This window comes from Aphelocoma coerulescens, chromosome 2 (assembly GCF_041296385.1).
Source record: "Aphelocoma coerulescens isolate FSJ_1873_10779 chromosome 2, UR_Acoe_1.0, whole genome shotgun sequence".
In the NCBI taxonomy this organism is placed as follows: domain Eukaryota; kingdom Metazoa; phylum Chordata; class Aves; order Passeriformes; family Corvidae; genus Aphelocoma; species Aphelocoma coerulescens.
Window position 1 is genome coordinate 124,831,955 of NC_091015.1, and position 13,088 is coordinate 124,845,042.

At 39.5% G+C, this 13,088-nt stretch overlaps 1 protein-coding gene across 15 annotated transcripts in view; it reads left to right on the forward strand.

Annotated features, from left to right (window-relative positions):
- The window catches only part of DTNA (dystrobrevin alpha), a 223,508-nt gene extending 210,420 nt beyond the window's left edge, over nt 1-13,088 (forward strand). For 14 of the 15 annotated variants that reach the window (XM_069004687.1, XM_069004684.1, XM_069004683.1 and 11 more), the window contains 2 exons: nt 400-532; nt 9,562-13,088. In XM_069004687.1, coding sequence (XP_068860788.1) covers nt 400-532; nt 9,562-9,717 — 289 coding nt within the window. In that variant the 3' untranslated portion in view covers nt 9,718-13,088. Of the gene's footprint in view, nt 1-399; nt 533-3,611; nt 3,657-9,561 lie in introns of all 15 variants that reach the window. The other variant, XM_069004692.1, reaches the window with a different exon arrangement.

Sequence of the window (13,088 nt, forward strand, 5' to 3'; positions counted from 1 at the left end):
GTGTAAATGGAAAACACAGAATGCTTTTTGTTGACCTGCTTAATTGATGAACAAACAGATTGATTTTTACAACCTGATCATTCCTTTCAGAGACAATAGGCATCTTTCTAGTTATTTTTAGTTCAGCCTCTTTGTATGAAGTTTTTGAGAACTTTGTTGCTCGTTTCCTTAGGGTATTGCCTTCAGCAGAATATGCCCTTTGGTGTACTTCATCAGTGCCAGATCACTGGAGAGGGGAAATATCAGAAGCGTTCTCCACTGCCACGAAAATACTAACCAGTGGAGCGTGTGGTTAGACTAAAATCATCCCACAGTCCTCATAGATTACAATAGAGGGAAGTTTTATTGACTCTGAATGTCATTCATCTCAGGAGGCTATTTATTAATAATTGTCTTTAGGGTTACAGAAGATGGAGACCCTTATGTCAGAGCAGATGATGAAAATTACGAGAACGACTCTGTCCGCCAGCTGGAGAATGAACTGAAAATGGAGGAGTACCTGAAGCAGAAGCTGCAGGATGAGGCATACCAGGTAGGAGAAGGACACCAGCTGCCCATGCTTCTCCATAAGTGAGAAAGGATGATGTGCCTCAGGTGCCCAGTGCCATCTAACCATGCCTACCAAGTCGCTTAGATCTCATTCCCCACTACCATAGGTGCTGGTTGGTGGTGTCAAGATGTCCTGCTATTTTCAGATCTTTTTTTTTCTCCAATGGCAAAAGACATTCACGAGGGTTTCTCCAGTGTGAACTGAAGCTCAGGCGCAGTCTGTGTGCTACTGTCATTGTCAGAATCTGGAGGTACAGAAAAGGTTCTGAAACAAATTGTATCCCAGAGGACCAAGTATTCAACAAGCATCTGGTGCAGAGAAGCCTGGGGATTTCCCATTAAACACCTCCCTGAGGAAGCTCTCAAAGGGCATTTGTTTAAGAGTCTGAGTAAAGCAAATATGCCAGGAGGAGCTGGAATTCTGTAGATGTCCCTATCTGCATCATGGTCTCCACTTCTACCTGGTGTTGCAGATTATTGCCAAGTTTTCAGTTATTCTGACTTGGAATATATGAATTTAAAATACATTACTTCTTACAAAGTTGGAAATAGTGTCAATAGGAAGGAAAACCTAGTTCATTTATTTGGGAGCGGAGCTGAAGCAAGCAAAAATAACTTTGTTCCCACATGGTGATCGGCTCAAATATGGACCTCACCCCTAAAGAACATATTAAAAAAATGGGGTAAAAAAAACAAATTAGACATGTTCTGAGAGATCAGATGTCTGCAAATAAGGTTCAAAATCACTTTATGGGCAGAAATTCTTTAAACTGCTGATTTCTGGGAGCTAATAAAATCTAGCCTTTTTTTCTGGTAGTTTTCCTCTAGTGTTCAGTGCTGGTCACTTTGGATACAATCTGTGTCTGACAGGCTTGTGTTGTAATGAAGATTGGCTGCTCTTTTGGTCTTCTTTTCTGTAAAGCTGCTAGGATATGTTAGTCTTGTAAAAGTTCATTGAGTCTTACCAAAATTTGAGGTAACTTCGAGGTTGATGTGAACATCTTTTTGTTGTTGTTATTTATGTAGACCTGCTACATGCCCGTGGTAGCTTGGCAAAAACCATTTCATTGCAGAGGTCTTTAAGGACATGACAAAAGGAGCAGGATTGTTACAGATCATCTACTAAGGCAGCAGCAGGTGACATAGGGGGTGTTGTCAGAATTTTTTACCCAAGATAGGAAATGTCAAAAGTCACAGCCTTTGAACTTCTGAACAGGATGAACAACAACTGCTGGTGTAATGAAAAGTGGTTGTCAGTTTAGAGAAGGAGTGCCTAAATAGTCACAGCTGTCAGGCATCAAATAATAAATGTTATTCTTGCTGGTAAAAAAATCTATTTTCTCCAGAAGGAACAACAGACCACTTTGACTGTATTTTGGTTACAGTATGGAAGTGCAGTATATGGCAATGGTGTTACTCGAGTTTGACAAGTTACAACAGGATTTTGTACATGCATAAAATAAAGTTTGTATGTCCACTGCAAATAAGGGCAGGAGAAGTTATACATGTCACTTGATGGCACTGGGTGCTAGTCTTGCCTCAGTCAAAATAGTTTTTCTGCTGTTTTCCACCAACATTCCCAGAAGAAGCAGAGGAAATTTTCTCCCTTATTAACATCAGAATAAAACTCCTGAATTTAGCTTAGCCAAGACTACAAGGTGAAGTTTATTCATTAAACATTATTTAAACATTATTTGTTTCCACCAGGGGAACAAAGACAAAAAAACCAACACACACACACACATCCCCCCCGGCCAAAAAAAAAAAAAAAAAGGCTTTTTTTTAGTCAAAAATATATTCACTGAGGGAACAGAAAGTCCTCCTTCTAGACAAGTTCTGCTTAACAGCATTTTTCCAAAACAAGTTTCATGATGTACTTTACTGTCCGTGAGATTGTCAGCTCCTATCAGGCAGTGATTTGACAGTAGTGACTTGTAAGTAGAATCTAATTTTAGTTGATACCACAGCCCCAAAGCATGTAATGGCAATGCATGAGAAGTTCTTCCAGTATGGTTGATGCCATTTAAATTAGGGAATAGGGTTAAAGGAAGCAAGAAAAGGTGCTAAGTTAATAGGGACTGCTAAGATGATTAGGAGCTGGTTGGATAGTATCATATATTGATCCCAAGACATGCTTTGTCATTGGTTGTTCTCTGCAATTTGCTGTTTATTTGTGGTATTTTGCTCTTCTATTCCTTTTTCTACTAATATCACCGAGTATTCTAAAAAAGCCACAACTTTCTACTTGGAAAAACAAAGGAAAATTGGGAAATTTCTGTTCAGGGTATCCTGTTGAACTGAGGCCAGGTCAACTACTCTCATTTGCATCAAACCATTGAAATTTATTACAAGCTGTTTTACTGTTTGTACTCACATGTACACTGCATTCATCTGGATTGCCAAAAAAAGTCAGAAGCTGTAGCTATCCTAATGCAGTTGTCAGCTGAAAAAACCTGCAAGAAGGAACTCCTACTAAGATGGCAGAATGGTCACCTCAGTAACAATCTGGTAACCATTTTTATGTTATTAAATGTCTCACTTCGTGTAAAATCAGCACATTTAGAAAAACATGTAGATGTAGTGTAGCATGGAAGATGGTTGGCCCAAACCCACTCTTGTTATTTTGTGTCACCTTGTCTCCAAGAAAGATTTTTATGCTGAACTCTAAATTAGTATTAAAGTATGAGCAAAAAACCCAAGATACATAGGGAAATCAGGGACATGAAACCTTAGAGGAGGCTTCTTTCTCTCTCTCTTTTTTTTTTTTTAAGCATGTTGTAAATAACAAGTATCTGTATCAGAAAAAGACCCAAACACATTTGATGCACAGGTGTAAATGCTAACAGCGTGTATCCTCCCACATCTGCTTCCACTTTTGGTCTTGGTACAGTCTTTTGCTGATATGTTGTGTAAGACAGTTTTCACTGGGTTTATTTTCTGGGTCTCTAATTGCTCCCTTTATTTCTAGGCTTGTGCATGGCTTTTTTCAGAATAATACACTGCCTGGCTGCTCACGGGCTTAATTTGTCATCTTCCTGTTTTCTGTCCTTTGTTACCTACAGGTCAGTTTGCAAAGTTGAGTGCAATATTCTTCTCTCTCCTCTCAAGTAAGTATTAATAGAATTTAGAGGAAAGTTTGGAATTAATCCTCATAATATACATTTCAGTTGCAATGCATCTTGTGGCACCTGAACAATGACAATGCTGTTTCTTTATCCTTTTAACCTGTGTTGGGATGCCTTGGAATCTCTCGGAATCAGTTCTAATTTATGGATCTGTGGTCCTAGTCCCATGCTTTCCTGTTAAGCCATCACCCTTTTTTTTATTTTTCCTTTGTTGACCATCAGAGTGAGAATGTGGGCTTTTCATCCATGGGGATGATGACAAATACATTAGCCAGTACAGAGAAACCTTATCCAGAAGATAAGGAACCAGATTACATTTCAGGAGACCTGAGTTTAATTCCTTTCCATGCTTCAGTCTTCCTAGGATAACTGAAATAAATAATTTCTGATGAGATCAGAATATCTACTTCAGTGTGTAAAACAAGAGTTATGTTAAAGAAAGCAATCGACCAGCTGCTGAACCACAGAGGTCTCCTCAAATGTGTTGTGGAGGTTTAAAATGCCCCAATCCAAGTGGGAGGCACTCAGGTACTGGATAGAGTCTGGCAGTTCAGAAATATGGCAAGATCTATAAACTCCCTGTTGTCTCATATTCAGGTCATGTTCCTTACCCATGCCAGCCTCACAGTTGCAGCACTGAGATTATTGCCAAGTTCAGCAATTGTGTCTCCTCAGGAAGACAGACACCATCTATTTTTATGAAGTAGCCTGTTACTCTGAACATTTGCCCAGGAAATGGGAGACCACACACTTCTTCTTGCCTCAGCTGAAGCCGTGGATCCTGCATTTCTGACTTTCTAGGAGAGTGCAGTGCCCTGCTGTGAAGATGGCACTGAGACAGTGTTGTCCATCCTGCTGAGACACTGAACCATGGGATGACAGGGACAGAAAGGGAGGAGAAATCAGAATAGGGATCTGATTCTGGTCTGCAAACTGAGCCTCTTGCTCAAAGCCAGAACTAAAAGCAGGCAGAGGTCAACAATCAAATGGACACTAGAGCTTGGGAGCAGGGTCACGTTCAGATAAAAACCAGTGAACCAACCTGTGCCAACTCTAACAGGAACTGATATTGTTAGATTTTGTGTCATGTTTTATGGTAGACCTCCTTATTAATGCGGCAGTTTTGATGGTAAAACTTGACCCTGATTCAAGGGGTTTGCATCTTCTGATGACAGTGAAATTTGATTGTTAAAATGTGTACCTTGTGAAAGCAGCTGCTAGTGGGTATTTCCAAAGCATCTGTCTCAGTGTCTTGCAGCTGAAGCAGAATAATGTGAAAAGCAAATAAACTGCAATACCCAGAGTACTATAAACACCAAATAACTGCTCATAAAAATTCTCCTTACATTGCCCCTTAGGTTACATTCATTTTCTCAGTAGCCCTCTTAAAAACATGATCCATGTAGAGTTTCCTAAACATTGATGGCCAGAAAAATAAGTTTTCTTACTCTGTTTTGGTGCAGTTGTCAGTTTTAGATCAGGTGAAAAGTAAAATGGGTCTTTCAACAGCAATGTGTGTGTATAACTATGTATATAATAGAAATTTTATCTATAACTGAATATAATTACAATTTGCAATAATAAGTCAAAAAAACCCTTTTTAATTAGAATTACAAAACTCAGGCACTTCCATTTAAAGTTTCCTCTTTTGTTGGGAAGCAGTGTTAACATAGTGATGTGGAGAAACATACTGCCCTAAAGCCTGCCTTTCTTGAAAATATGTATCCTGTCTCAAACTAGCAGAGATCTGAGACTGAGCTACTATTTCCTCTCCTGGATGATTTTTGAAACATTTTGAAACCTCGTCAAAAAGAAAGATTTTTATAGGGAGACTTTTTGGCTCCCAAGGGAGCCCTTTGGCTCGTACCAAAAACTGTAACATTCCCAGGAGCTATAAAAGCCCAGCCCTACAGAAGTTAGCATCCAAAACTGGTAGACTTGGCACTTCACCTATATCCACAAGAACAAAATGTATTATGGTGCATTATGATAAATACATCTTCATGTGGTAAGTGAATCTTCTCAAGATTCACTCTGTTGTGAATATGGAAGTCTGTCATATCTTGTCTATTTTATTTGGTGCTTACATTTCACAGCACTGGAAAAATAACTTCCAAATAGTTTATACCAGTCATGGTATCCAAAGTGCTTTTGCAGTTTTCATTGGGTTCTTGCTTGAAGCTTAGAAGCTGCATGAAGAGTTTTATTTCTAAGCCCTTAATCAGTCAATAATGGTACAAATACAGTCGCTATGGTCCTAGGTGGCCATAGGAGGTAGAAAGCCAACAGACTTTCCTATCTCACACCAGTATTACATCTGTGCTTATTAAAAAAAACAAAAAAAAACACACAACAAAAAAAAAATTATGGAGGAAATGAGATCAGTTTATTGTAGCTCCTTATGAGTGATACTGCAGCTGATAGCCAGCCACAGAGTTTGTTCATTGCCTAATTCATCTGGAGTTGATGTTATTTGATTGACACTTTTTGCAAGCTATTTTCATTTGCATCTTTAAAAGCACTATGTACAATTTTCCAGAATTTATTTTAAATAGCATCTAATATAACAAATTTCCAAGAGAGCAAGTCCGGTGATATATAAAACATAATTTAATCCTGTTTTCAATTTACTTTTTATGTTAAATGTATTTGTTTTATTTTTAGTAAAGAAACAGAGTGAATTTGAGCTTGTTTTCAGCAGGCACTAGACAGATCTTTACATGAGGTGAAACTGCAAGTTTGATGTTGCTTTACCTTTATACCCTTGATAGCATTTGATTTTTTGCCAAGGATGGCCAACAGGAGCAGAAAACCTGTATTTCAGAAACTGGCTGAAAAGTTGTCATTGTCATTTAGTTGCTGTTGACTCGTGCAGTGGACGTGTCCCCACGAGACCTACAATCTCCTAGATTTTCTAAAGCTATGCTTTCTTAGTGCTGGCACACATTTGAATTGGTCATGCCTAATTCATTTATATGCATTATTATAACAGGAGAGAATGTGTGAAAAGCTAACAGAAATCAGACCTAAAACATCCTCTGAGAGGGAGTACAGGGAGGAGGCTTTATTACAGGTTTTGTTCTCAGGTTTTAACTGCAATTTTCCCTATCTTGACAAAAACATAATAATTTCAGTTAATGATTTAGTTCCATTCCCACTCCAAACCCTCTCACTCTCTCGAAACCTTATAACATGAATTGTTGTGGTATCTGAGGCTTTGGGTGTCTGTGGGTGACATTTTCCATTGCAAAAGTGACTGAATGGTTTTTACTGAAACAGGTGGAATTTTTTTCAAGCACAAAAACCCCAAATCCTTTCAAATTTTTGAAACGAATGCATTCTTTAAAAATACTATATATTCAACTTGACTGTTTTTCCAGGACGGAATTTGTGTTCAGTAGCACTTCCATATTTTTCTCATCTCTTGCCATTTTTTTCAAACCTCTGCTTTCATGTTTACCAGCAGAGATTAGGAGTATCATCAAATGTCAGGTGATAAAAGCCATGGGCCAAGGGTGATGGTGTGGTCAGTCTAGTCCAGTCTTTTTTGGTTTTTTCTTGAACAAATACATAAAAGCCAGCATTATGTGGACCATTCCATTTGAAAATATCAGGAGCATAGCAGCACAGTAATTTTCAAAAATGTTTGCTACATTCACTCAGCTATGTTTTGGTTTTCTTTTCTTTTTGGTTTATTTTTGTCCCTAAGTCCTCCTCTTCTTAGCATGTAGGCGTAAAAAACACTGTAAAAACTGTGACCAAGTTAACAGGGAAGAAGCAGCTTTAATTTGTGAATTCAATTCTAAAATTACACAAGTGATAGGAATGTTTTTTGAAAAATGACTGAATTACAAGTAACAGAGAAGAACCTGTGGATTAAGTAACAGAAGAGGTCAAGAAACAGTTTTATATCATGACAAATCATACAAGTCTTAACTTGGAATTAATTTTGGCTCTTCCAAAACGTTGCAATGAATTTAAAGCTCTGAGGTTCATTAGTACTCGTTAATTTTGGTTGGATAATCTATCCCAGTGCTGGCTGTGGAACAGAGAGAAGCCTGGAGAGAATTTAGAATAACCCTTCCCACACTCCACCAAAGAGAAATAATTTATCCAAAAAACATGAAGCAAACCCAAATACTTAACATTACTGTCAGTGCATCTTAATGCATCCCATGTTTCACAAGCCACTCTTATTTTACTCTTGTGGTTTATAATGGTACCATCACTAAATATGAGATGTTCCTATATTTTTGTGTATTAGGAAAAATTTTGTCACCGAAAGGGTTGTCAAGCATTCAAACAGGCAGCTGAGGGAAGTGGTTGAGTCACCATCCCCAGAGATATTTGAGAGGCATGTGGATGTGGCACTTGGGAACATGGTTTAGTAGTGAGACTTGGCAGTGCTGGGTTAATGGCTGGACTCAATGATCTTTTCCGACTTAAATGATTCTACGGTTTACATAACCCTGAAACTGATTCAGTAAAAGTCAGTTTGAAGCAGCTGAGAACTGACCTCTTCCATGCCTTTGATTTGCATTTTTTTTGTCTGAATTGTGAAGAGAAAAACGTTCCTTTGCTAAAATTTCCAAATTAGTTTGCAGACTTAAGTGGTACAGGGGCATGCCTGGTTTTTAAAAGATATCATTTAAAATGTAACTCAGAAATTTTTTATGAAACTCTTATTAGACTTGCAGTGCAGGCTTCCTTTGCATTTATCAAGAAAATGTTAATGCTTGTCTTTTGTAACCATCTGACACAAGGAGACACTAAATTAAGATCATCGTACCGTTTGGTGTGCTTAGGTATTAAGGAGTGGGGTGGAAGTCTTTGTGCTTGAACAATTAATACAATCAAATGGTCTCAGAAAGGAGAAGCAGCAAACTAAACTACCTGACCTTTCTTCATTCATCAGATTTAATTTAACTATTTTTGCCAGAGTAACTTGCATTTCATCTCCCATCCTTTAGACCAACTTTATGCCTGAAATGAGTAGAAAAGAGTTGATGTGGAGGGAGTGGTCTGTTATGCTGTGATTATCATATCTCGTGCAATGTAGATTGGTTTTCTCTCTGAGGTAGTTCAAGAATAAAAGGGATGAGTTCCTTAACTTACAAATATGTAAACAGTGCCTTTACAATAAATGTGCCAAAAGCAGAAGTTTGCAGTATTACCTGACTGTAGATCCTGATGTAGTTCTGAGAAGGAACAGCAGTAACCTATCAAGCATTTTTCCATTACCAGCTAAAATGCCTCTCCTGTAGGAATTTGACATACTCACTGATGCTTCAGGACACAGAAGAGCACCAGCAGAAATTGGTGCACCAGGGGACTAGGCTGTTCATGAGCTGTAGCACCCAGAATCACCCTTTCAAGTAACTACAGGTTTTCTTAGACACTGTAAAACATACACAGGGCAAGAAATTTACATGTGAGGGGAGGCTCATGATGGTGAGTGACTGTTAATCAAATGCCTGAACACTGCACAAGGGGAATAAACCATGGTTTCGCTTCCAACATTATAGAGCAATTTGGAAAGGTGAAGTGGAAAGCAAAATGGGAACACTGCAAATCTGTGTCAGTGCAGACTGAGTTACCCCAAGGTCCCACAGTAGAGCAGGTAACAGTCTTCTTGCCCACGGCAAGGAAAGTTTCCAACTTCCCTCATGCCCTGTAAGTTTCTGTTTACAGCTCAAATACCTGTGGCTCACATAAGTAGGATGGCTTTTTTCCTTTTTGAATTCCTTGAGGGATAACCACAGGAATTGGCCAGCTCCTTTTTTCTCTCAATAAAGCAGCAGTCACAGGCTTTACTTGCTCTGCCTGCATGGGTGCAGCATCTTAAACCAGCACTCTTTAAAAACCTTCTGTAAACGTTTCTCAACAGGGAAGCTGCAGTCAGACAGACAACGAAAGCTACGTAAGAACTGATGATGAGGAGAGCTGCTTTCGGACAGACGATGAAGAAAACTCGGCTGCAAACTTCACAGAAGAGTGGAACCAAGAGGTGCAGCGACTCTTGACAAAAAAATCACATAACTAAGTTCTGAGGACTGTAGCACAGTACTTTTGTTCTAAGAGTTGTAGTTTGTAGATGTGTGTTTTTTGACAACAAGACTTTTGTTCAAGGCTAACTTATATTAGCTACATCTTCTGTAACATGGCTCATTACCGGCGAAGCAAACAGACTGACGCGCGTGCTGCTGTCACACACGGCGGCGCTGTTAATAACTCACGAAAACCCTTTGCACATGATATTGAACCTGTTCAGTTTACAATGACAATACTGTTTATAGTTAGAAATTTGATTTCTGAATACTTTGAGATTTTAGTAGGTCGGTTTACTATACACTGTACATTTTTTTCCACGGGAGAAATAAAAAGCGACAAGTATGCATTTAACACTGATTATACTCCTGAGTGTATATATCTAGTAGCCCAAAAAACTAAGTACCAGACTATATTTGCAATTTGTTTGCAAGTCTTTAAGGCTTATACAAAATGTACGAAAATAATAATAATTATATCATTAATAATAATAATAAACGTCTCTAACTTAGGGCTAACGTGTAACTTAGGAATGTTTCTTTCAAAATAATCTAACAAATCAGCCATAGAAGTTAGTGTAAATATTTTTTTTCCAAATAGATATCATATACAAAAGGTGACATTCAAATGATATAGAATCTAGTTTTTAAATCAGCACAGATCTTCTTAAAACTGTGAACTATGTTTTGAAATACTCGTTGCTAAAGCTGTTTATAAACCACAGGTGCCATAAGATCCCTGAACTGACTGATGTTACGTATAATCCTCCATGGTATTGTTTCATTGATGTTTTAGCTTTAGTAAGCATGTGTTCAACAAACCAGCTCTTTCCATCTCTCTGGCCCTCCTCTTCCCCCCCACCCCCTTCCATTATGTTATTTTTGAGGCCTTCAGCTTTAAATGTACAGGCTTAAAGTGCGCTTGCAACTGTTTCCTTTTGATTTCCGAATGTGTACTGCCTTAGCCAGCCACCAGATGTTCTGCATGCCCTCTTGGAAATGTGTGGTGAGACTCTTTCAGAGCTGGATGGAGAAACAGCGATCAGTGAAAAGCACAAGAAGAGCAGTGGATTGTTTTGAAAGGACAGGCATACAGTTACAGAATTGGAGTTTAGTATTTTTCCGGTATCAAGGCATTTCAGGAGAAAGGGGACTGACCTGGCCATTAGGCAGGGTTAGGCAGTGAGGCTGCTGGCTAAAAAGTGTTTGCTCTGCTGTGACTACAAACCTACAGATACTCCTGAGCAGGCATTGGCACAAAGTAGCATCAGTGTGCTCCGCAGAGCACCCTGCTCCGAAACAAAGGTGGCACCTCTATGGCACATGGCACTGGCGTGCAGAGGAACCAGAGCCAGGCCAGGGACAGCTGGAGCAGCAGCCTGGCAGGGACACCAGGAGGTGTTCCATGCTGGCCACCCAGCCCTCCTGAGCTGCGCAGTGTCTTAGCTCGGGGCCACCTCTGTGCCAAGGTAACTTTACTGCCCTAACACAATATTGGGCTTCCAGTACCTGGCTGACCTGAAGTGACACTGTCTAACAGCCCTGAAAACCGTGGTGTTTCATACAGATATTTCACACCAGCACAGTTTGCCTACAGCAAGTGATGAGATACCCATCTAAAGCAGGTTAACATGGCTTGTCTGTCCTTGCTTTCATGGTGACGTGGATGTGTGCTGCCGTATTTACGTGAGATTGCTATGTCGCTCGACCCAGTAAGTCCACTTGTTTGCATGCATTCTCCAGGCTCGTGGCTGTTTCCCTGGGCACTATGTGTTGGGGAATGAGTATCTGTATGAAAGAGCTGCTGCCATTTTTCACTTCTGTATCATTTCATTGTGTATGCAGATCTCTTGTCTGTATATCCTTGTGTATCTGGGCTTGCTCTCAGACATCCAAATGCATACTAAGGGATCCTGATATCTTCATGTAAGCTTTTCATTTTTGCTGTCACTGGTCTTTGCTCCTGGGGTATGTGCCATCCTGGTAAGGCAGGCACCATATCCTCCACTGTCCCCTCCTCCAACCTCCTCTCAGGAATGAGTTAGCCTCCACTAGTGCCTAGCACTCCGTGTTTTAAGCTACTCCAGTGAACCTGTAGACATCGCTGTCAGCTCAGGATTCCAGGCAAGCATTTCCTGAACAGGGAGAAAACAAGCTAGAACACAGCTACGTGCAATGGCTGATTAATTCAACCCATGTCATGTTTAACTGTACCCAAAGTAATAGATCCCTCTCATCACCTTAATGTCTGCGTGCGCATTATCACCATGCTTAGAATAGATGCAGTAGACTAAATCCATTGCAAGAGCTTCCAAACTAGGAGTAAGAACTGAAGTTGACTAAGCAAGCACCTTTCTTTTTGACTGGTGTCAACAAGATGATCCCTTAGAGTTGGAGTTCTGGGTCCCTTATGCCCTGGAGCTCTGAGATGAAGCACCTCTTACTTAGCTCTCCAAATGTCTATTTTAAGCATTTTTCCAACTCTTAAGCTGGCTGCATTTTCACCCAGCTGGTCTTTGTCTGTTTGTTGAATATTATTTTGGTTGTGGTTTGCGGTCATTAAAACAGAGTTACAGAAGAGGTCCTTGGTATGGCCCTTTTCTGAACTACCAATGGCCCACCACGGCAGTCAAAACTCCGGGTGGTTTTACTGTCACTGGAGGAAAACCAGTGGTTTGGAATCAGGAGACAGGGATGTGAAGATGTGTAGGGTCCTTGAATGTCCAAAGCGAAGGTGGAGAATGGGTTGTCTGTAAGTAGTAATGTTAACTAAACTGCATAAAAAGGTGTGTGGCCTTTGTTGTGATATAATATGTATTTTCTTATATGCATGAGCCAGATTGTTGCATCATAATTTATCATAAGTGTGTCCACCTTTACTTTCAGTCGTCATCTTCTCCCATCCTTATTGGTTCTTGGCAATTACTGTAGATAGACCTTGTAAATATTGCAACCTTGGGTTGCTGTAATCACACTGGTTCAATTCAGCAGACGGAGCTGTGAACAACAAGCACTCCACTGTGTCCTGAAGAATAAAGGGCATTTTTACCTTTGAACCAAAAAGAAAAAAAAAAAGTATGAAGAGTTACATCTTGAGGCTACTAACTGTAACGCATTTTTAAAACTACTGTACTTGACACCACTTGAGACAGATACAGAGACACTAAAGATGTCACAATATTCATTGGTATTGTAACAGAACTGCTATTGTATGGGGTTTTTGTATTGCTGTTAAGTATTGTTTTGTGTGTGTGTGTGTTGGAACCTACTGGGGACATGTTATATTTTGAAGTGATTAAACTATTTAATTGTGTGTCTATATTTTGGAATGGAATTATTTCTTCATTAAAAAGATTTTTAAAAGGAA